We start from the raw sequence: 24,599 nt of genomic DNA, 5'->3' as shown, positions 1-24,599 counted from the left end.
AGGGAAAATTCTTTAGGTCTTATAGTTACACAGAGGGGGCGTGTGGCTTGTTTTGTGAACATCATTAAATTTTAACTTTGAAAAGTCAATCTTTAATAATATTCCAAGAGGCCTATGGAAGTTACTGACGATGCAGCCTCCTTTAGAGAAGTATTTGGCGCAACCAATGCTGGGTGAATTGACCCATGCCCTACTGTCTTTCATGGAGGGCTGGTTTATTGGACCAGAGAATTGAATACATCAGGGAAGGATTGCAGAGGACCTTATACACCATGCTAAAGGATTATAGGTACAGCTGAGACTGACAGGTTTTAAGCAGAATAACAGGGCCACATTTATGTTTTAGAGTCCTCAGTCTGCTGTCTGGACAATGGTCAGAGGTAAGATTAGGAGGTCAGTCTAAACAGGAAGCTACTGCTGTAGTCCAAGCAAAAAAGTCACGTGACCTAAATAGAGACTGGGGAGCCAGAGTCGGGAAAGAATGCAGTGGAACAAGAGCAAGGGTCAACAAGACATGTCTCAGAATCAACTAGCCCTGGTCCTCCTTCGGTGCCTATAGGCTGGGGGAGGGGCGGGGATCAGGGCAGGAATGGCGAGTGACTGCCTAACAAGGGCAGCGAGAAGACTCTCTGCGAGGTCTCCAGCTTCCCAAATGGGGGGACAGAGAGGAAGGATAGGTCAGAGGACTGAGAAAGAAAGAAGTTTGCATCAGTGAGAAGGAAGGAAGAAACCCTGACAGTCCAGGCCAGGTGGCAGCCCCAAAGCTCCACCCCGGCCCGACCCTGGCCCCACCTCCTCTCTCTCTTCCCACCCACACCCGGCCGCGACTCATCCTCGGGGCGGGGAGAGGTGGCATTTGAGTCCTCCTGTATCCCAGCAGGCAGTGCAGCCTGGAGACGCTGACAAAGGAGCTGAGCAACATTCGCAGCTGCTTTCCGAGGAGCTGGTGTTGCGGAGGTGAGAGTCCCCCAGCGTCCCGTCACCCCACTTCCTCCGACTTCGGCAGAACGTGGAAGTTACGTGGCCCAAAGCCTCCGCCGAAGGAACAACCCGTACCCAGAACGCGGGCTCGGCTAGGTGACTGACAGCGGGGCGCCGGGATGCGGGTGGGTGGTGGGGGAGGCAGGAGTGGCTCCTGTCTGTCCCATCCCCGACTGTCAGCGGCCCCACCGCTGGTGGCTCGCGGCCGCAGCGTCTGGCCAGCTGTGGGGTGGCTCTCTGTGCCCCGGCGGGGGCAGGCGTGGGAGCTCCGGGTGCTGCCCGGCAGAGTTCGGTTGCTCCGAGGATGTGGCTCCAGGGACACCTCTTAGGTGGACCTTGTGAGGAGGGCTGGAGGAGAGAGGTTCACTCCTTGTCCGAGGTGACACTGTCCTGGCCCTTCCTCCAGTTCAGCCTGCCCCCCCTGCGATCAAATGGAAGGAAATGGGAGGGGGTGCAGGAGCGAGATATCCCGGAATGGCTTTAGCTGTGCAAGCTTTGCCTGGAGGGAGATGAAAGTGCGGTAGTTTGGCAGGGGAGGAGAATGAAAGCTCTCTCGGAAAAATGGGGAATGGGATGGGGGGCCGTGGCCTGTATCCTTCCCCCTCCTTGGACCTTCGCACTGCTCCCGATGGTTGCACCAGCTGCCCAGCTGTAAACAGGCTCACATGACCGGTTTTCACATGGAGACGGCCGGTGCGAGGACCAGGGCTGGGAAGGCTGTGCCCCAATCAGGTGGGCTGAAGTCTTTGGACTGAATGTTTTCTCCTCCCTCCGTGGCTCGCTCCAGCCCTTAATGTTTTGTGGTTTCCCCCTTGAGGAAAGTAACTGACATCTGTCCTCTGGGACTGAAGTAGCATTTGTGTCCCAGCAGAATCAAAGGGTTCTCATATTGGGGAGCAAGGGGGGAGGGGCAAATATCTAACTGAAAATGCTTTCAGGCCTTTTTGACCTTTGAGCAAAATAAGAGGACGTGAACCTCAAAAAGTTGGGTCCCTCGGATTTTGTGTAAAAAGCAGTTCAGTTCTGTTGGCGTGCATTGCATTGCGTTCTTACTGTAGATTCCAGGCAGAAGGGGGAAGCCTACTTAACTATTTCAGGCAAGGTACGTGAGGAGTTTAATACATTCTTGATGATGAAACGTTGTTCATGCTTCCTCGAAGTATTGATATTTCTTTGCCTATAAAATATTATATTTAAAAAACAACGAAGTGAACACTATCTTTTCAATTACACATATATTTATACCAATATAAAGTTTGGAACTTTGGAAAAACAGGAAACTGGGTCAAATTGTCTTTCAAGTTGTTCACAACCACATACCCAGATAGAATGTGAGTTTAAAATAGTTTCTGAACTATTTCTAGGACTCTCAGAACAACAGGTTTACTTGAATACTAGAATATTTGGAAAATTTTCAAATATGTAAAGGGTAGCTGTGATAGATTCTCTTTACATGTAATATGTAATTAAAGATAATGACCAGTATTCACTACATAAAGTTACCCCTTAATGGGCGAAGATAGAAAGTAGAACAAATAGCATATACAGTAATGCGTATGTCTTCCATTTTCTTCCCCAATTTTTATACTTAAATTTTTTTCAGAGGATTCTTACATTTAATTTCATTTTCTGAAGACAAAGCAAGTCTAAGCAAGTCTACTCCATTCCTTATTAGCTCAGAAAAGTAATTCGCTATTATTTTTGTTTTTAAGAACATTTAACATGGCAAAAAGAAAATTTTAAATTATTTTCTAAAACTTAGCAAAGAAGCAAATTATGAGTTTTGCTCTGAATCTTATTTTGCTACCTTGCAGCATGCTAGAGAATCTTGCTCTACAATAAATGCATTCAGTGACTTACACTGTGTGGCCCTCGATTTCCTCATCTGTAACATGAAGATTTTGTTTCCAAGGTCCCCTATAGCTTACAAGTTCCCTGAAACTGTAGATTTTGATTGGGAACTAGTTTTGGACAAAATAACGTGGTCAAAAAAATTAAGAAATTGGTGTCAATTAAAAGAACATGCAAGTGTCCAGAGTTGTGATAAATTGGAATTGCACCATGAAAAATTCTCATTTGGTAAATAATCCATCCAGGTTGCCCTGTATCTCTCTTGCTGTACAAGAAACTAAAGATAGCCTCAGCTAAATCCTGGCTCCAAAATTGGAAATAACAATCCCTCTTGACTTTCTTGACCTTTAGAACATAGTACAAAGTCTATTGTTTTACTAGTTCCAGCTTCATCCTAAACTAAGTAGGCGAAATGATTTTAGTGGTGTTGTTAGAAAAAAGGGAGATGCTAGCACAGGCTCACTTTGGAAGTTCCTTGGTTAGATCACCAGAAGGAATGTCAGTGCTCTAACTTTTCCAGGTTTGAAATTTAACTGTGTCAGTGTATTGTGAGATTATCCGTCAGTCTCAAGGACTGAACCATACCCACCAAACTCAGGAAAGATTTATTTTAGTAATGAATGATTGTTTGTTAATTTAAAATGAGAATTAAAACTCCCAAGCAGATCAGAAGGCTCATATACAAGCTAAGATACCTTTGCTCTTAATTATAGGGAAACACATAGAAATTGCTCTTGACCTCCCTTTTTGTAGGGTCTATGTAGACTACTTCTTTCAAATCTTGCAGTGGTTGATTCAACAAGATTATAGCTCTCTTTTATGTAAAAACCATTTCAACATTACCTTTGCAAGGATACAGCCTACTTACCAGGTCCAACTTTGGTTACCTGTAGAATATTTTTCAAATTGGTTCCCATTCCTACTGCCTTAGTCTAGGCCAGTAGTGAGAAACCTGTGGCATGCAGACCAGAGCTGTTTGTTATCAATGAAAGATCTATAAGGTTTGCTGTTGAAGAGCTAGACCCTCATCATCTCTTCATGCAATATTCATTCAAAAGTTATGTTTTATTGTAACTCCTCTGGAGTCAGGTGTTGTGCTTGACTGATCAATGACAACCACTCTGCTACTTCAAATCTTAATTGGGTCAGTTTCCTGCTTAAAATTGTTCAGAGGTTTTCCATTGCCTGCAGCAGTGATTCTGAAACTTAGTCATACATCCGACTCACCTAGAGGGCTTGTGAAAAACACACACACAGATAAGCCAGGCATGATGGTGGAGGCCTGTAATCTCAGTATTGAAGAGGCTGAGGCAGGAGGAACAAGGTAAATTTGTGAATCCAAGGCTAGCCTGAAATACAAAGCAGAATCCTGTCTCAAAAAACCAAAATAAGCACTCAGGAGGCTGAGGTAGGAGGATTGCTTCAAGTTTGAGACCAACTGGGGCTACCTAGTGAGTTCAAGACCAGTCTGAAGTACACAGTCTCTGTCATGGTCTCCCAGACTTGTGAGATTGCAGGTGTGCACCACCGTGCTTGGCTTGCCTCTAATCCTGCAGCTCGGGAGCGGGAACCAAGAGTTTCCATTTCTAACAGGTCCACACGTGAACCTCCCAGATAGCGAGTCCAGTCTTAAACTTCCAAACTGGGCTTGCAACATTTTTCTTAATCTTACCTCAACTGACCTTTTCAGGCTTATCTCTTACCATCCACCCAGTACATACTATTTTTTTAACCATAATGTTGAAACTCATTTTCACGTCCCTTTCATGCCTCTACATATATGCTTAATGGAATTCACTGTCCAATTGCAGACTGTTGTTAAAGAGGACTGTCATCTTTATGCTCCCAGATCACTTTGTATCTCCTGGCATTTTAATAAGTCATCTCATATTCTAATGACAGTTGTGCATATATCTACTTTTCCTGTTTGACGAAAGTTTTGGAGGGTTGAGATAATGTTATCTTTTTTTATATATATTCCCCAGCACAGTGCCTGTTGTATAACAAATGCTAACTAAACATTTGTTGAATTAATTTGAGTGTCTAAAACTTTTAGGGACCAGGTGTGATGCATGTCTATCATCCCAGCACTCAGGAAACTGAGGCAGGAGGATTACTGTGAGTTCAAAGCCAGCCTGAACTATATAGAAAGACCCTGTCTCAGAGAAAAAAAAACTTGGAGGAGGCAGGACCAGGAATTAAATCCAGGGACTTTGCACTGAGCTACATGCCTATTCCCCTATGCCACCAACCCCTCACATCCCCCGCCCCATTTTTTTTAAATTTTTGAGACAGGATCTTGCCAAATCACTGATTTGCCCAGGCTGGATTTGAATTTACAGTCTGGCCTCAGCATCTCAGAGTGCTGGGATTACAGGCTTGTGTCACCAAACCCAGCCTAGCAGGGATTCTAAAACTTCTGAGACTGCTACATGTAGCAAAATATTTATTTCTCACGATAAATTAGTATAGATGTTTCTTGAAATAACTGAAGACTTTAGAATGTTGTAGAACATGGAAGTGACTTTTTTTTCTTATAACAGGGAAAAGTTTTTCTAAAAAAGAAATGACTGTATCTTTTTAACATTAAGACATACACTATTCAACATTCATGTATTGAGTATGTAATAGCCTACCACAAATGATGTGTAGCAGTTGGCCCTAGGAGTAAGATACAAAATTATATAAAAAACCTAGATGATGCATGAAAACAAAGTTGCCTATTGGTGAGCAATGAACAATTAAAATGTAAAAGAAAAATCATTATAATATTGTTTGTGAAAGAGAGCTGACTTTAGCTCTTTCACAAACAATATTATATACCAACCACTACAAATAACAGATGGTACCATAAATTCAAAGGGGAAAAATGCTCAGCTTTTTAAAAAAATTTTTGGTAGTGCTGGGAATGGAACCCAGAGTCTGACATGTGCTTTGCAAGTGCTGTAACACTGAGCTATATCCTCCGCTCAAGAGCTAAGTTATGTTGTGTTTTGTTTCATTTTGTTTGAGACAAGATCTGGCTGTAGTTCAGGTTGGCATCCAACTCCTGCCTCAGCTTCCTGAGTGCTAGAACTGCAGGTGTGCACAATCGTGCCCAGTTTAAGAGTTGAGGTTTTTTTCAAGTGGGAGAGAAAGATGTTTTAATACTAGTGAGACTAAAGCAACAGGTATTATTTTTCTTTACTATTTAACAGGTGCCTAGTCTTTAGCAAGGATCACATGCAGTATGGAAGACAGAGATAGCCCCTGTGCTCAGATAAAAGGTTGCTGGCCTGAAGCTGGAGCTCTGAACCCCAGAGTACAAGCCAAATACAGGTAGTTAAGTAGCGGTACACTGTGGCCAAGCAGAAGGGTCACTAATTTTGGGGAAAGCTATACTTTGAATGATTTTTAACTGTTTTCAGATTTGAACCATACTAGTACAAGAATCCCCAGGGCCCATTTATTTTATTTGATTCTTCTTGCAGCCTCTTCTTCCCCAAAAAAGAGACATGAGAAAGAAGAGCAAGTGAGAATATGGTCTTAAAGACAAGCTCTTGCTGTGCAGTTCAGGCTGGCCTCAAACTCATGGTGATCCTCTTGCCTCAGCCTCCAGAGTGCTGAGATTATAGGCGTGCACCACCTCACCTAGCTGAGAATATGCTTTTAAAGTGATTTATTTGTTCATTAGTGGTCTCTATTTTTCTGAATCTGTGGCAATAAAATATATTGAAACTAACCTATTTACCTGAGAGTCTTTTTCTTTTACCTGAGTCTTTTTAAAAGATACACAAAAGGATTTATTAGGCAGAAATTTTAAAGTTTTATACAAAAATGTAAATTAAAGAGTTCACTCAAAGAAACAGAATGTGGGCTCTCAAGAGAGAAGTGAGGTATAGTTTGGAGCTGGGAATATTTATTTTTGGTGGTGCAAATCTGTGGAATATGTGAATCTGTAGGAAGGTCTGTCTCGGTCTTGGGTTACTGGAAAAGGATGGCCCATCTACAAAAAGATAATAGTATGCTTTACAAGGGAAAGATATGAGCCCCACCTTTTTTTTGATGGATGATCTAAGATGTTTTTCCTAAATGTATTCTTTGAACTCTCACTGTCTGTTCCTCTAGCTTACAGTCAGGCTTATGCCCTTCCATTTATCAACTAAGCTATTTTATGGTCTTCAGGTATCTTTAGGGATTTGTGGCATGAAGGGCCTACAAGAAAGACAGCAGAAGCCTAAGGAACATTGATAGGGATAATCTTGGGTAATTTTGATTATGTCCTGGAGTTACAGCCTTCTTAAAGGTACACTTTTTTAACTATGATTTTGCTTGTCTCTTTTCTACCTATCTTTATTTCTTTGATCTCTTACTGTTTTGGTTTTGGTTTTTTGAGATGGAGTCTATGTTTTTCAGGCTGGCCTTGAGCTCACTGCATAGCTGGCTTGGCTTGAAACTCCAGCCATACTCCTGCCACTGCCTCCTGAGTGTTTGGGATTATGAGCAAGCCACACCATGCCTGGCTAATCTCTTACTCTTAAGGAGTAAGAAAGACCCAGTTCTGTCTTCTAGCTGCTTCGGGGTAAAGAGGAGCATTGATAATGCCTAGCCAGGGATGAAAGTCTCACCCTGACAGATCTAAGGGAAGCAAAGAAAGATGCATTTTGTCGTTTGATAAACCATCATCTTTCAGTCGTTGATGTTTTCATCCCACTCATCTTTTGTCTCTTGCCCCTGGTTCTGCAAGGGAAATGCCACCAGACAGGATCAAAGGAATTTTCCCAAAGTGGAGATAAGGAACCTAAATCCACCCTAGCCACCAGAGTAAGTCTGTAGTTTCCCTGAAGCCCCTCATGGAAAAAAGAATTGCCAAAACTTATCAAAGTAAGCAGCATAAAAGGACTATTAGGAAGGAAGGGAAAAGGGAAAAAAGGATAAAATAGAAACAAAGCTTTCTAGTTAATGAAGGGAAGAGGGGCTGAAGGGAGGGGAGAGGATTAGGAAAAGAGGAATCAAAATATATCATGCACAGGTACAAGTTCCCTATGATAAATATGATTATTACTTATATCTAAAATGTGCCAATAAGTTTATTTTTTTAGAAAAAAAAAGCACACCCTCGGGACTGGGGATTTAGCTCAGCGGCATAAGCACCTGCCTTGCAAACAGGCGGTCGTGAGTTCGATCCCCGGTACCGATAAAAAGGAAAAAGACAAAAAAAAAAAAAAAAAAAAAAAAACAAACAAACAAACAAAAATACACCCTCAAGGAAGTAAAAACACTGAGGGTCTTAACTTTCCCTTCCTTTGCTCAATGCAAGGTGAGGAAAACAGGAAATCTAATCATTGGGGATACTATTCTTTCTGGACAAATGACAGTTTGTGTATGTGTGAATTTCAGTGTTTCTACTGTTTCTCCTAGGAGTCTTTTGCAAACTGGTCACCAGGTGGTGTGCACACACAAGGTTTTCTTTCTGGATTTTGTTCTGGATTGCCTTTTTGTGCCAGTAGTACAGAAACAAGGACAAGCTGCATGTCTGCCTGGCATGCTGCAGCCTTGGATAAACACTGCTGGCCCAGTTTGAATCTGAGGAGCCAGAAGAGAGGAGAGGGATACAGAAGAGGAGAGGAAAGGAGAGATGGCTGGGAATGCCTATTCTTTCTGTTTTCCCCAACCCCAGCTCGTGGCTCCCAGCCACCTAAGATTTACTGCTCATCTAGTTAGGATCCTTTGCCTGGATCCTTCCGCTATGCGGTGGGCGCAGATTCTCCCATGGAGGAGACAGTTCTTAGTAGATACTTGTTAGGATAACTCATAAGCTCAGCATCAGTTAAGAGCCTGCAATGAAGTCGGGTCTATAGAAAAGGAAAACAAACAAACAAACAAAAACCAATATGGCATTATTTCTGAAATCTGAGTGAAGGATCAGAATTAGAACACATAGAACAATTGTCAAAATAGCAAATCCATATGATAAGTACATTAAAAATATCACATTGAGGGCCAGGGATTCAGCTGCCTGGCAAGTGTGAGGTCATGAATGTGATTCCTGGTTTTATATATATATATATATATATATATATATATATATGTATACACACACACATATAGAATACATTGAGATCTACATAGATCCAAATAGTACAGTAGACGTGTGCTACAAGGAAGGCAAATTTATATGAGGCTCTGAAGAGTGCATATATAACATTTTACTGTCCAGAGAGGAAGAATGGGGCAAATCTCTGCTCGTAATACCCTAATAAACACTTAGAGCCAGAAGTATTGTTTTATAGCAGGACAAAAAAAAGCATGCAGCTCGGTAAATGAAACTGCCTCTTGACATTTTCTTTCTCTTTTTGGTGATACTGGGAATTGAATTCAGGGCCTCCACACTGAGCTACATCCTCATCCTTTCTTTTTTCTTTTCTTTTTTTTAATGTTAATTTTTTGGTGCTAAGGACCAAACCAAGGGCAGATATCCCCCGCTGGGTAGGTGTCTTAACTATCCCGTGTCTGCTTTCCTCATCTGCCAAATGAGAAAGACTGGAAACAGACCTATTTTCTCTTGGCCTGCATTTGACTTTTGGAAAGTAACCTCATAAACCAATTGGTGGTAATGTTTTACCAGCTTAGTATATAATCTCTCCGCAGGACTTTTATACTTTATCATTTTTGTAATATGGACTGGAGCAAAGAGAAAGTGTTAGTCTCCTAAAAAGCCATCAATTAAAGGCAGGTGCTATGCCTCATTTTTTGTTGGCAAAGAGGCTAATACTGCCTGGGCAACCCCGTGCTAATCTTCCCTAATACCCACTAGTTGGAATTTAGGATGCCACACGTACCTTAGCCAAGATAAGTTATAAATGGGAAGAGAGAATGAAAAGAGTAAAATACTCAAATGTAATTAATGTCACCACTTTTTGGTGGTGACAAGGAGATGGCCTGTTTGGGGAACATGTAGGGAAATGTGTTCAAAGAGTAATCTTCGAAATAAAAATATAAGAATTTCTTCTAAGCCCTTATTCCAAGCTAATAACATTTGTACTGTGACTTTTGCCAACTAACTTCTTCTGAAGTAAGAACCAAGTCTTTAACACTTGTCTGTGTGGTTATTTTCGACTTCCTAGGCAGGCTCATGAGCCATCTCAACTTTTATTTTTTATTTTTATTAGTACATGTTTACGAGGGATAATGATTGTATTCTGTGTGGATAGCTCATACATTCCTTTGTACTATAACATTTATACATTTATACTGAGATTATAGTTGTTTTTAGATTGCAAACAAATCCTTGGTTTTTTCATTGTAAGTTTTTGTTGTGTGTAAAATTATTTATCCAGTTTAACACATAGTTTAAGAGTGGGGGTTTTTGTTTGTCTGTTTTGTTGTTTTGTTAGATTGTTTTTTGAGACAAGGTCTCATCATGTAATTCAGGCTGGCCTTGAACTCACTATCTAATCCAGACTGATCTCCAACTCCAGCAATCCTCCTGCCTCAGCCTCCCAAGTGCTGGGATTATAGGCCTGTGCTATCATGCCTGGTTGCATAGTTTAAAGTTTTAAATGTTATTAGAGGCTGATAAATTAGAAAAGACAGTAAACAGAATTTTTCTCACATTGTTTCTATATTCTCTCACCTTCCAAAACTAGCAGGTTTTTCACACTAGGCCACAGTAGTTGTTAAAGAGTATCCAGAGATAACTCCCTTCTCTCTCTTGTCCCCAGCCACTCAGTTTCTGTCTTTGAGGGGCAAATGTGAGTGTCCTTCCAAAGATTTTTCCCAAGACAGTTGGTATATATATTCTTTGGTTTCCTTTTCCCATACAAAAGGTAGCATATGTTTCACCCTGCAGCGCTCCTTGGGTTTTGCAATTAATCCTACATCTGTTCCAGGGGAGAGGGTGCTGGAGATTGAACACAGGGCCTACCCCTATGGTGTATCCCCAGCCCCACTTTATCCCACATCTTGAAGATTAGTCCATGTCCGGCTACACAAAGAGTTTCCTCTTTCTTTTTGACAGATATCTGGTATACCAACAAATGGATCCTCTATTAATGGATAGTTGGGTAGTGTCCAATCTTCTGCTTTGAATGGCTAGCTTGTGTTACGTATCAAGCTCTGTTCTCTGTGTTTCACATGAATCATTTGATTTAATCCTCAATGCTGAAAAAAACAACCTTTCACATATAAAACTTCACACAAAGAAAAGGAAGAAAATATATATATATACATATATATATTACATTATCTGAATATATATACATGGATTATATCATAGTATAGCTTTAGTTTGCATTTCTCTTGTTATGAGTCAAGTTAAACATCTTATTGTAAGACAGAATGACTTCAATATCCTTTTCTTATAAATTGCTCTTTTATTTTTTATTATATTTTATTTTATTGATCTATTTCTTCTCTTTGAGACAGGGTTTTACTATACAGTTCAGGCTAGCCTTGAACTCACTTTGTAGCTCAGGCTAGCCTCAAACTCTTTGCAGTCCTCCTGCCTCAACCTCCCAAGTACTGGGATTACAGGCGAGCACCACCACGCCAAGCCTAAATTGCTCATTTAATAATTTTTAAGTCCTCCAATAGGAAAATTAGAAATTGCCTGTGATGTGAACTGCAGATGTTCCATTAGTTTTGCTTATGGAATTTTTGCCGTGCAGAATTTAAAAGCTTATGCAATTGAATGTATCATTTTTGGTTTCTTGTTTTATGCCATTGTTAGCCTGAGATTCATAAAACAAAATCCCTGTTTCCTTTCCTAGTACTTGCATGGGTGTTTGTCTTCTTTATATTTATATTTTTGATCTGCTTGAAATTTATCTTGGTGTAAGGAGTGAAGGAAAAATTCAACTTTGTGTTTTAGATGGCTACCCAGTTTAATCAGTGCTCTTTACCTCACAAATTACAGATGCCACTTTTTATGATAAGCTAAACTCTGATAACAGAATTTAAGAATGAGGCAGTGCGGATTACTTACTAATGTCAAGTAAAGATCTCCTCTGCTTGATAACCAAGCTTCCTGTGAAAGTAATTACTGAGCTTATTATTTCCTACTGAAAAAAATGTATATACCAAACTTGTGAGAGTACATCATCTGAGCAGAAATGTGTATGGCTATGAGCAAAAGAAATAAAGTCAGAGCAAATAGAAATGTAAAATTGGAATTCTTTAATCACATGCCTTTAAGTAAGAATAATCTCAGTGGCATTTTATGGAAATGGCTAGACAGTTATGAAGGTGGAAAAAATCCTGGACTAGGGGACACATAGGTGCCAACCGTGTTTTTGTTTTGGTTTGTTTTTTTAACCTCAATGTGGTCTCTTCAAAAATAATAATGATGAATACTTAGAACATTTCCTGGCCTACAGTAAGTACTGTTTATTAATCATGCACTCCATGTAATTAATAGTTTGTTATAAATCATCAAATATTAAGTAATATTATTAAGACAATGTCAACAGACCTGATCTCAGCCAAAACAAAAGCCAGAAGCAAATTCAATATTGTTATGAGCCACATACACGCTATAAAGTAAACAGTTAACAGAAGTAAAGAACGGGTATCAGAGAGAACACGTGGCCTCAGTCCCTTTGCACATGCAGTTCCCTAGGTCTGAATGCCCTCCTGCTAACAAACACATAAGTGTGTGTGCTTCTTTTCTGTAAGACTCTGTCACGTGCTATCTCATGACCTCTCTTGCAAGGCTGGTGTATTATTTCACCTTTATATCTCTGCTCAGCCACTGATGGACTCCCTGGTGTGTAGTAAATGTTCAGTTGAGAGAAAAAATAAAAATTTGACCACATGATTATTTAGTGTCCTGTTTGATTAAAAAGGCATAAAACTCAACATATTAGCCCTGATAGCTGTTAAAAAGCAAATTTACTTATTGATTATATTTCTGAGTATATGAGAAAGCAAACCCAAAGTATTAAATGGTTTGTAGCCTATTTTAAACGTGTGACCTAATGGGTGAAAATCAGACAATTTCACTAATTGTATGTTTGACCTATCACATTTTTCTGTGGCGGTGGAAATTGAACCTTGCATTTTAGTTGTAAGAGTCACACTTGGGATGATTGCTAAATAAAAATATTGATTCAAATAAGATTAGAAACTAAACACAAACATCACACTTCACATTCAGACTTTTCCTAGTTACAACCATCTGGGACATATTCAAGAAGCTAAAAAGAATGCAAACATGCCTCTAAAGCTAGAAGAAAAGAGCTCTCAGAAAGCCTGTGTACGTGATATGGGGCTGGGGGCAGGGCTGTGCTACACATGCCAAAGCCTACTTACTGCCTGAATTTTTCATAGAAAACTCTCAGGACTGCTTAGTTAGCATGGTTCTTCAGCTTCCTTTCAAGACATTTTAACTGGTCTTAAGTTTCAGTTAACAAAATAAAGATTCAAAGAATTCACCCACCTGCTGCTGCCAGAAGGCACTAAATAAAGCGTTGTTGACATGAGTGTAAACGTGATTCTCGTGTTTTTCTTCTATAAATCATGGAAACTTACTTTGGTTTTAGTCTTTAAGAATTCTGATTGGCTCATATAAAATGAGTTTTGACAAATAGTTTTTTCTACTGTTTTAAATCTGAGTTTTAAAAACAGTTGGCCTTTTGATCTCACCTTTTTAAAAGAGATGGTTAATTTGAAAAAGTCTTTATTCCTTTATTCAAGTATTTATGCAATTTATTATAGGTTGAAAGCTCAAGCATGAAAAGAGTATGTATAAATTTCTTTGCACAATTTGGAATAAGCTATATAAGGAAACCAAGGCAAAAAGTGTGTTTTGGCGATTCCAAGAAGTGGGGTTTTGTGGTTTGGTTTGGTTTTGTCTTTTTGAGACAGTGTCTCACTGTGCAGTTCAGGCTGGCCTTGAGCTCTTTGTAACCCAGGCTGGTCTCAAACTTGCAAGGATCCTCCTGCCTCAGCCTCCCAAATGCTAGGATTGGAGGCGTGTGCCACCATACCTGGCTTGAAGAAATATTTTAATACACGTTAAACATGCTATTTGTGGAAAGATCTTAGATGAATGAAAATCATTATCACTCAGTTTCTTTTCTTTCTCCTTCTATTTCTAGATTGCCAAAATGCTTTGGAGTTTTTAACTGAATCTAAGAAAAATCCAAAATAGATTTGAGACTGTAAAAACAGAAGCTGCAGCAAGGGGGATTCAGTGCCAATGCATCAACAAAAAAGACAACCAGAGTTAGTGGAAGGAAATCTTCCTGTTTTTGTGTTTCCCACGGAGCTCATATTTTATGCAGATGATCAGTCAACACATAAGCAAGTGTTGACTCTGTACAATCCCTATGAGTTTGCCTTAAAGTTCAAAGGTGAGTCTCCTAGATCTAACTCACGAATGTTTAACTAGTCCCTACTAATTTTTTTATTTGTAGAAACTAGTTGTTTTAAAACCACTAATGGCCACTGTGACTTTTTCTTTCAGTTTTGTGTACTACTCCAAATAAGTATGTTGTCGTTGATGCTGCGGGTGCAGTAAAGCCTCAGTGTTGTGTGGATATGTAAGTCAAACTCACTTCCTGGTAACACATTTTCAGTGTGTTCATACTTATGTTTTTCTTGAAAAAGACCTTTTCATGAAGCTGTTCCCATGCAGGCATGTATAATCTTTGGACCTTTCGCTGAAATTTAGCACAATTTAAGAAATTTCTGAGAGATTCTAAACAGACCAAAACACACTTCATCGTGTTGGAGCTACTGCGTGTGTCAGCTCCTTGACATTTCCTCAGTGTGGTTTAGTTGAAGCAGAGGTGTCGATAAAGGCCAGGTTCTGACTTGTTCCTCTCAATGTCTCCAGCTACAGTAGGGAATTTAGCTTTCTTTGGAACATCCTGCTATGACTAGTTTGGGAAACTAGTAATTCTATGATGTAAAAACAATGGTAATATCAGTTCATTCGAAATGATTCAGCTAATAAGCCTGGAAATCAGTCTATATAAACAGGAAGCAAGGGTGTAACTACTCATCTGTAAAAAGTTATCTGAGCGCTTCCAGATAATTTCGTCTTAGAGTGTCAGATAAATGATTGTTTGTTCAAGCTGTTCATATTTAATTTTCACTTTAGAATTGGTGGTGACCATATGGATTCGTTGACCAGCCCTTAATTTAAGCCACCGAGTAAGCTGTATTTGTTAAAATCGTCTCTGAGAATGAGACACAGAAATCTTTTTTCTAGAATATTTTGGCATCATCTCAAAGCCATAAGTTGATGTGTATTTGAGAATGGGTTTTTACATTTTTCTGTGGATTTTCATTCAGTATACAATAGGCAAGGACTACTCCCTGAAAAAGGTAGCCTTGTCAAGTAAATGTGTTATCCCTGACATAATTGTCTTGTGTTACCTAGGAAGAACAAAGTATAATAAATTATTGCGGAAAACATAAAAATTACACTGCTTTATATTCTTTTTATTTAGAAAAGTACAGAAGTGTGTTATCAGCCTTCTGGTGCATTGAGCCTAGTAGACTAGCTACTTATGCGGTTACTTATTTTTACCTGTGTGTAAATCAGTTCTGACACCTAAGTGAGTTTTGTTACTTGAATAATAAATTAGGGCCAAAGAAATTTATGGCGTGCTTATAGGGGGAAGCTATCTCATATATTCCTATTTAAGAAATATTGTTTTACACAGATATCTAGGGAAAAAAGTCATTTAAAGGGAATGTACTTATCATTCGTAAAACTATTCTATATTTTATTTATTCATTTTTGCCTCAGTTCCCCCTTCTATATTTTAGAATATGTGCTTGCATAAGATATTTCAGAATTATTTTCCATTTCTGGCCGAGAGGTGACACATCAGTAATCCCAGCATTCAGGAGGCTGAGGCAGGAAGACTGCCATGAGTTCAAGGCCAGCGTGGGCTACATAGTGAGACTCTCTCTCAAAAAAAATCCTGTTTCTTTGGGCTTATACTATATTTGTTTCATTGTTAGTAAATTTTTAGTTTTCAGTGTTTGGTTATAGTCAGTTAACATTATTTTATTGTGTTAAAATCTCTTTTTGCATGTTGTTTCTAGGTCCCTAGAAACCTAAATACTATTTGTTATTTTTTACCATTTTCAGTGTGATTCGTCATAGAGATGTTCGATCCTGTCACTATGGTGTAATAGACAAATTCCGTCTCCAAGTTTCTGAGCAAAGCCAGAGGAAGGCTTTAGGAAGGAAAGAGGTTGTTGCTACTCTTCTCCCATCTGCAAAAGAACAACAAAAGGAAGAAGAGGAAAAAAGAATAAAGGAACATTTAACGGAAAGTTTATTTTTTGAGCAGTCATTTCAACCAGGTAGTATTGCTTTGTTTTTAAAGCCCTTTGGCAGTTTACTTACAGATGCCTCAATTTAAAATAATCAAAGAGCTAAGAGAAAATACTACAAAGTGAATCTGCAGTTTAAACCTAGTCAATTACTTCAAAATTGGACCTGGAGACTGGGCTGTCTGAAAAAGAGGAAGACTCCCAGGACCTGCGGAAGAGTGTCTGGCCCGCACTAGACTAGATGATAAAGAAGAGTCAAATGTTATTGTTCAAAGTGTTTTTATTAATGTACTGTTAATATTTTAGTGCTATATGTAAATAGAAGTATGTATATGTTTCATGTTAGATTTTATCTACCTCCAAAATATAAAATTAAGGACCGCAGGTACCGTATTTTATGACACTGGCACACTTTGGCAATTATATACTTTTGTTTCTATGACTTTCTTACATCCTTTCTCATTTAATTAGTTCAATGGAGGAGAGAAATTTTGTTTGGCAATAGGCCAAGTTTAGTGTGCTGTTCATATTATTTTGAAAAAAAAAATCTCATTAAAGTTGAAGTTAATTAAACTAAGTAGATTATAATATCCCCTGTGGGCTATTAATTGAATCCCTCTCCACTTCTTATTTCCTTCTTAGCTTAGAGATTCAGAAGTGTTATGATATATTCTTTCAGTGCTGACAGTATCCTCGTATCCAACTCCATCCCCCTCCTTCCTAACTTCTCATTCTTTCCTTCTGTACCCATGATCACAGGAGGGAGATAAAATTTTACCTAGAAACAGAATCCTTTTTGATGGTATTGTACGAATACGATAATGGCTGTCCTTAAGATTGTAGCATGATACACATGAGAGCTTTAAAAAATCCACTTGTTATTACATGAATTCATACACCCATATCAGTTCTGTCATCTTCAGATGTTTACTTACACCTGAGCCCAGGGTCTTATCAATGCATGCAGAGAGGGCCCAGATTTCCTGGTGACACTAGGACTAGCGACAAGGTAGTAGCTTATAGTTTGTTTTCCTCTCAGCAACTGTTAATCAACAGGACCATCTTTCCATCTTTTGAGGAAATACAGCATTTGTCAAATGTCATTTTGTCAGAGCAATATTGTGAAGTTGACTTATTTGTGAAATGCAAGATGTCCTCCTTCAATATGCTTCCTCTAGTAATCCTAGCACTCAGGAGGCTGTTGCAGGAGGATCGCCACACATTTGAGGCCAACCTGGGCGAAGGCCAGCCTGGACTAAGGCCAGCCTGAACTACATAGCCACACCTATGTCCAAAAAAACCCTCCTCTAGAAAAGAATAGTTTCTTAGAATTCAAGTGAAAATCGCCCTAAAAGCTTGCATAATTACATTGTTTCGCTCTTATTTTATCTTTAAAATAAACATTAGCATCTAAAATATATGAGAGAAAGCGGGGCATGGTGGTGCATGCCTATAATCCCAGCACTCAGGAGGCTTAGGCAGGAGGATCGTTATGAGTTTGAGACCAGCCTGGGCTACAAAGTGAGTTCAAGGTCAGCCTAAACTGTAACGTGAGACCTTGTCTCAAAAAGGCAAAAAAAAAAAAAAAAAAGAAAGAAAAGAAAAACAAAAAATAACGAAAGAAGATAACTCAGTGCATACATCCTGGGTTCAGTACTCAGTACTACAATCAATAAAATATATGAAAGAATTTAAGCGTAATTTTGGAGTGGGTAGATGAATTAGCATAGAGGCTATCAGCACAACACATGGCGATCTCTGTTTTAGGTGAAAATATCTTTAAGCCATTGATGTTAGGAAGCTCACCGCAGGCAGGCTGCTTTCTGTCTTTACCATTCTGTCCTCAATACTAGCGTAGTGACCCAGCAGACTGATTACACGCAAAACACGAGACTCTGTCTACTGGAGCCCTCTGAGTGTGATGATGACTTCCTCAGTGCGGGCAACCTGAGGGATTTTAACTTCCATTGTCTAATAATTTAGCAGTAATTTATGTGTGGTGTCTAGTGTACAGAATGTTCAGGTTTTCTCATTACCTTTCTCTGAACTAAAAATGTCTAAATAAATTAAGATTGTGTTGTGGGAGTTTTTTTCTGGGCGGTTTTTCAATGTTATGATTTTTTTTCAAGTTGTTAGAAAACTCTTCATTGAAAGCCTATTGCTAGAAGTTCTGCAAGTGTGGCAATGTGAAGAGACCTGTTGTTAGCTGGAAAAGGACTGGAGGCTGCATCAGGAAAAATTTCTACTTTAAAATATGTTGAAAGTTAGTAAAGTGAGAAACTTTTAAGGTTAGTGTATAAAAGACATTCAGCGGTAACATTAGAAAAACAAAGCACCTATAATCCCACACCCTTAACAAATCTGCTTCTCTATGTGCTCCGTGTTACTTTCTAGACCTTGCCTGTGTGCATAAATACAATTTTGTATATGGCCAGGCTTTGGTTTTTATTTTTATGTTTTGAATTTTTGAGACAAGGTCTCAGTATGTAGTTCAGGCTGATCCTGAACTCACAGCAATCCTTCTACCTCAGTCTCTCAAGTGCTAGGATAATAGGTAAGCACCACCATGCCCAGCCTCTGGTCAGTTTTTTATTTGACAGAAATTATAGTGTTAAAATATAGAGAAACCAACAAAAGCTTTCCTAAAATACAAGAGTCTAGATTATTAAAAAGACAATTTGAAAGATCTAACTGAATTTTGTGGGATTTGTTTTAATTGCATTATTAATGAACTGCTGTGTTTTTGCTGAGTTCGAATCTGTGCCTTCTGGCTTAAGAAAATTACGAATTTTATTATTGTTGATAGTAATAAAACTTTAAAATGACCTAAGAGCCCATCATTGGGGATTGATTAAATTATAAATGTTCATAAGATGGAATGCAAGGCAGCCATTTACTAAGATCTGATAGAATGGTGTTTATATATTGACCTAGGAAAAACCTCAGATATATTTCACATTTAAGGGGGAGCAAAAGTCAGACACAGTGGTACACACCTAGAATCCAGCACTCAGGGTGACGCGCGAGTTTCTCAAGTATGAGGAAAGCCTGTATTGCACACAAGTTTCAGGCCAGCTGGTACCATATAGTGAGCCTCTCTGTCTCAAAAACAAAATTAAAGGGATTACCAAAGTTATAACAATATTTATAATACAATTTCATTTATCTAAAAAATCACATGTTTAAATGGATAATTTTTAAAATCTGTAAAGATACATCAGGCTGAAAACATGTAATGATAGAAAAACGCTTTATATATACATGTATTTTTTGGTGTGGTTAGTTTCGTTGTTTTTTTTGAGACAGGGTCTCACTATGTAGTGCAGGCTGGCCTGGATCGTCCTGCCTCAGCCTTCCAAATGTTGTACCACCATGCACCACCATGCTTGTCCTGTTTTGTTTGAGACAGGATCTTGCTTTGTAGTTCAGGTTGGCCTTGAACTGAGTATACAGCAGTCCTACCTCAGTCTGAGCTTTGCTTTCCATAGCTTTATAACATTTTACAGTCTTCACGTATTACCAGGGAAATGACTGTTTCCATTTTGAAAAATTTCAAACATTTATGTGAAATATCTTTGGAATTTCTATAAATGCTAACTATTGTTTGGAATTATCTTTATTATACATTTTCAGTGAGCAACATAATCTCTATAAATAAAGATTTCCTTGAAAATCCATCCTTATAGTAAATATAAATCCAAAATTACTTCATTTATTGACTAAGACTTGATTTTTGTACATATTTGTGCTGTTAGTTCATTGCCATGCAATAATCAATATAAAATTTGAATTCGTTGTTTACCTGTCTGGCTTTGGTAAGGTTCAGTTAAACTCTACAACAGCTAAGGGATAAATAATTTAGAAAAGCTTCATTTACAAGTAGAATGAACAGTGTTATTTCATTAATAAAACACCAACATTGTGTTGCCATTGGCTATTTTTAATGAAAAAAAGATTAATGGGAAAAGGCCATATAACAGAAAATGCTGTTTGGTTTCTTAAAAGATGGGCATGTATATTGTACACACATAGTCAGAACAGTAGACTAGCAGGCTTGATAAAAGTTCATTTATGTTTTTAGAAGCAACCTCAGAGGTTTTTATCTTTTTACAGAAAGCAAAGCTGTCTCCTCAGGACCTAGTTTATTAACGGTCTTCCTGGGAGTGGTGTGCATTGCAGCCCTGATGCTGCCTACGCTGGGGGACATGGAATCGCTGGTGCCTCTCTACCTCCACTTAAGTGTGAATCAAAAATTAGTGGCTGCTTATATTTTAGGTAAGATTTAAAAGATGCACTTGGAATGTATGTATAGGGTTTATTTGTGGGAGGTGGTTTGATTTTTTTTTTTTGTAAAATAGATGAAGGATTGCTTCAAAAAGATGTTGAGGCTAGATGCATTTGGGATTTAACTTTGTCTCATATTATTTCTCTTCACCTTACTTATCTGGTAGCTAAAACTGTATTTACTGAATTATTTTCCTTTTGCTGAGTATGCAGTGGTGTAAGTGGTGTAAGTATACAATGCATATATTCCATGGTATAGCATTTGGGCTCAATTTGATCCAACTCCGGGAAAACACTTAGACAACGTGCTGAATGATGCAACCATACTTAATATTGTGAACGCTTCTCATTGTTTCTTGTTCAGTCATTCTTTCGATCATCAGGCTTCAAAGCTTATATTAGTAATTTCAATTGGGCAAACATATATTACGTGCTTTCCATCTGTCAAGGAGTGTGGTTGTGGTGATAAAGGACTCTTCATATTCTTTTCTCAGATCTGCTTAGGTGCCAACTCTTTCAAAAATTCACTCAGTATTTTTGGTGCACTCTCCTTTTTAATTTTTATTTCAAAATTATCTTCTAAATCGCCGCTGTACCTTCTAAGTGTGCTCCTCTTCTTCCTATTCCTTCCCCTTCCTGTGTCCACCTTTCTTTTGTATTGCTGTCATTTGGATTTCCATTCTGTTTTGATTTCACAGCCATTCTCTACTCCAAAACCCTCAGTGGTTCCCCATAGTCCATGGGCTGAAGTTTTAACTCCATAGTTTGGCATTTAACAGTCTCCACAGTTGGAGACCTCACTGAATCAATCTTGTCAAGCTGCTTCCTTATGCAAACCCTTGAATGGAGCCTGTTGGATTCTTTCTTGATTTCAGAAAAGCTCATTTAAAGTCATGGTCCTCCTCCTGGGCCCCTGTCTCCCCTGAAATATTTGACTACAGATTGTCTGCAGCTTTTCTGTCCATCTTTTGAGGCTCATTTCAGTATTTACCTTTGGACACAACTTTGCTGACTGCCCAGTGCTGTGTGATCATATTCCACCTGTGTACTTTTTATGTGTTTGTTTGCAAGGCGAAGGATGGAATCCAGGGCCTCACACATGCTAGGCAAGTGCTCCACCACAGAGCACCAACCCCAGCCCTCTACTTTTTCTTTGACTGCTTACTCTCCTCACTGTTCATTTGAAACTGGCATGTTCTTATTTTATTAAATGCTTATGGTTTTATATGTGAACTCTGTCAAGGAATGCAAGAATGCTGTTTCTGTCTCTCTGTGGCCCTACGGCCTTGGTACAAATAGACTCTTGATGCTTCTGTTGATAAAGTCTATTGGTTTTGTCAACACTTTAAAATGACATGTCTGCTGTTATTATAGCTGATGTGACTGGATAAAATAGGAGGTACGTTTGATGGTGAAATTAGCTATGGGCAGACATCAGTGATTTAATTAAATCTATTCGGTGACTGCCCGTTGCTAGAAATTGGATTTCTTCTGTATAACATCAACTAAATTCAAATGGACTTTGCATTCTTGGTAGAGTATCTGTTTATGTACTATATTTTATTTGTTCATTGAGGACCAAACATTGCATCTTAAACAGATTTTATAAACTGCATGTCTTTAATTGTTCTCCCATATTTTTGTTTTAGGTCTTATCACAATGGCTATACTAAGAACATGAGCGAGGATCTCAACTGACTTCTGAAGTAAATTTATCTTAAATATGAATGTGGACTGCCTTTCTCTAGTTCACTCCATTAACATGCTACAAACTATTGAATGATTTCAAATTATTGTAAATGTATAATATATTTTAAAATCCTCTATAATTGTATTTGAAGCACTCTAGCACATTATGTTATGGACAGCAAAGATGCTTCTGAGTGACACTTAGGAAATCATTTGATGAAATTCTTTTTATATCTATACATATGGTACAAATGACTTTAATTAAAACATTCATTATTTTCTCATCTTTTTTTAAAATGCACTTAAATTGATGAGGATCATGGTTTCTTCAAAATTAAAGGCCTCAAAGAGCAAAGTGTCCAGCCTGAAAATCAAATTACATGTATTTCTTAGCTGTGAACATCAACATGACTATGTGAATTATACTTTGCCCTTTATTGTCATAAAGAGTTGCTATGATGTTTCTAAAATAAGAGTTTTACAGTTAATTTGTAGAGGGTTCAAAAAAGGGATAAGGTACTAAGGGATCATGCTTATCCTAGGCTCTCACAAAACATAGGACATACTTAATTCATTTTGTGAACTACAGAGTGCATTGTGTTCCACACACCAAGCATAGGAAATAGGTTGACCTCTCTGTTTCATCTAAGAGTTTGAAAGGAAGGCTGGCATGTGGTTAGTTAGTTGTTTCAGCCTGGCTTTGCCTCTGATTCATGTTTTATATTAATGGGGGATCACTGTATCTCTTCTTCCAGGACCCTTGCCTGCCTGACTGTAAATGAGAGACCAGGTGGTTTGTGTAAGGATGATTTTTCCTTTAAAATTCTCGTCAAGTGTAGAAAACCCTTGATACCTGTGTCTATTTTATATGTCACTGAGACATTTTTAAGTTTTTATTTATTAAGACAACTTTACCAAAAAATCCCCTAAGCACAACTATTTACATTTCATATCACCTCTTCTGATCTCTAACATATATATATGCAGTTTTAACTATTATTGTCATAACAACTGATCATTTGTTTTAGAGTTTTTATCTGAAAGCACAATGCATTGAGTCTCTTGAAAATCATCTTTTAGATCTTTTTACAGAATGAACTTATGCACTGCTACTGTAGCATTCTCAAGGAATATACTTAAATACAAATGTATGCCTGAAGTTGGTTTCTTGCAGGAAACAGTACTCTGCTTCTAAAAGCTTTTGTGTCTAGTCTTTCATAAAAAAAAATCATTGTTTAATCATGTGGGGAGCATAAATCATTCAATGGATCATGTCTATACATTGTATAATGACTGAAAAAGCACATCAATGTAACCTACTTTGAACTTTGTAAAACAAAAGCTTATGTTTGGAAAGCTCGCGTTTCTCTGTTTCTCAAGTCCTGTGTGTTGTGCACGTGCATGTGCAAGTGCACGCACAGGTGTGTGTGATAACGCATTGTAAAAAAAAAACAAATTACTTTAAAAATAAAATGAAGTGGAAACCTGAGTTACATGTTGATTTAAACATTTTATTTGATTTACTTCTGAGGAACTCAGAGTTTTAGTTCTCCTATTAATGTCTCGTATTTCTGTGAATTAAAAAAAGGAAAATGAGAATAGTGATATATATGAGCTAGAAATATATCCGAAACACCTCTGAGGGAAATATTTGAGACAGAGCTGTGTGCCCTTAGTTCCAGTCTACCATGAAGAAAACCTTCTACTGCCATGATCCCTGAGGATGGACATATTCTAGGGGGAAAGAGCCAAACTAGCCAAGTAGCCATAAATATTGCAAAGTTCAGTCAAGGAAGAGGCAGTGAAGTCGTTTTCATGAAAACACATATGATTCATCCTGAAAGCAGCTAGCAAACAGGAAACGCACAGCAAGAGACACAGGAATGGTTGTAATTATCTGTCACTGCAGGTGTTTCTGCCACCTCAAAATCGTTAGGCCAGCACAAATCTGCCACCTGAGTTCACTTCAGAAGGGGTTATACAAAGTCAGCACGTAAAGTTTTTGGTCTCTAAAAAGGACTCTGGAGGAGTGTGGCTCCTGGATATTTTCATTCACTGAGCGATTAAGTAAAAAGACTATAGCAGCTGCTAAGGAGATATCTACAGGGTTTCTGCTTGCACACAGAAATAAGTGCTAAGGTTTCAAAACTGGGCTATTAGGAAAGAGACTGAAGCTTTCAAGTGGCACTTAACGCCCTGACATTTAGAGAGTGCATGCCTAAAAGGGACAATTTAGACATAAAGGCAGTTGGCAAAATGGGGACCCTGTGGCTACATTAGAAGATTCAAAATGGAGGAACCTGGCAAATCTAGCTGTATTATTCCAGCAACAGAATGCTAAGTTAGCGATTGTTGCATTAGGAAAATATTTGCTACACCTATAATCTGAAAGTGACAAACAACATACCAGAGCAGAACATTGGTCTCCAAGATTAAATGCCAAGCAGAATAACAAAAGGGGTGACCTAGCTAAGGGCTTTAGGATGAGGGCTTGCTTAGTTACCATGTAAAAGACTCTT

The 24,599-nt window shown here is 38.6% G+C and overlaps 1 protein-coding gene across 2 annotated transcripts; it reads left to right on the top strand.

Annotated features, from left to right (window-relative positions):
• The first annotated feature begins 680 nt into the window (after positions 1–680).
• On the top strand, positions 681–23,569 carry Mospd1 (motile sperm domain containing 1). Of its 2 annotated transcripts, none has more exons than XM_005000283.4 (6): positions 681–1,077; positions 13,911–14,165; positions 14,279–14,354; positions 15,920–16,137; positions 20,221–20,382; positions 22,041–23,569. In XM_005000283.4, the coding sequence occupies exons 2-6, from the start codon at positions 14,012–14,014 to the stop codon at positions 22,070–22,072; spliced, it is 642 nt and encodes a 213-aa protein (XP_005000340.1). In that variant the 5' UTR covers positions 681–1,077; positions 13,911–14,011; the 3' UTR covers positions 22,073–23,569. The 2 variants fall into 2 exon arrangements, with proteins under 2 accessions (XP_005000340.1, XP_003462712.1); XM_003462664.5 differs by having other exon boundaries at positions 684–957.
• Positions 23,570–24,599: the final 1,030 nt, after the last annotated feature.

The sequence above is a fragment of the Cavia porcellus genome, unplaced genomic scaffold (genome assembly GCF_034190915.1).
Source record: "Cavia porcellus strain 051 isolate PalLab524CR breed Dunkin Hartley unplaced genomic scaffold, mCavPor4.1 scaffold_3, whole genome shotgun sequence".
Classification (NCBI taxonomy): Eukaryota; Metazoa; Chordata; class Mammalia; order Rodentia; family Caviidae; genus Cavia; species Cavia porcellus.
This window is presented reverse-complemented; position numbering and strand designations above follow the sequence as displayed.

What these genes read in the sequence shown, in the direction of transcription:
- Mospd1 (XM_005000283.4), top strand. Translation starts at nt 14,012, where the DNA reads ATGCATCAACAAAAAAGACAACCAGAGTTAGTGGAAGGAAATCTTCCT. An exon ending in GTTTGCCTTAAAGTTCAAAG is followed by an intron (nt 14,166 to 14,278) that starts GTGAGTCTCCTA and finishes TTTTTCTTTCAG; the next exon opens with TTTTGTGTACTACTCCAAAT. An exon ending in AGTGGCTGCTTATATTTTAG is followed by an intron (nt 20,383 to 22,040) that starts GTAAGATTTAAA and finishes TTTTTGTTTTAG; the next exon opens with GTCTTATCACAATGGCTATA.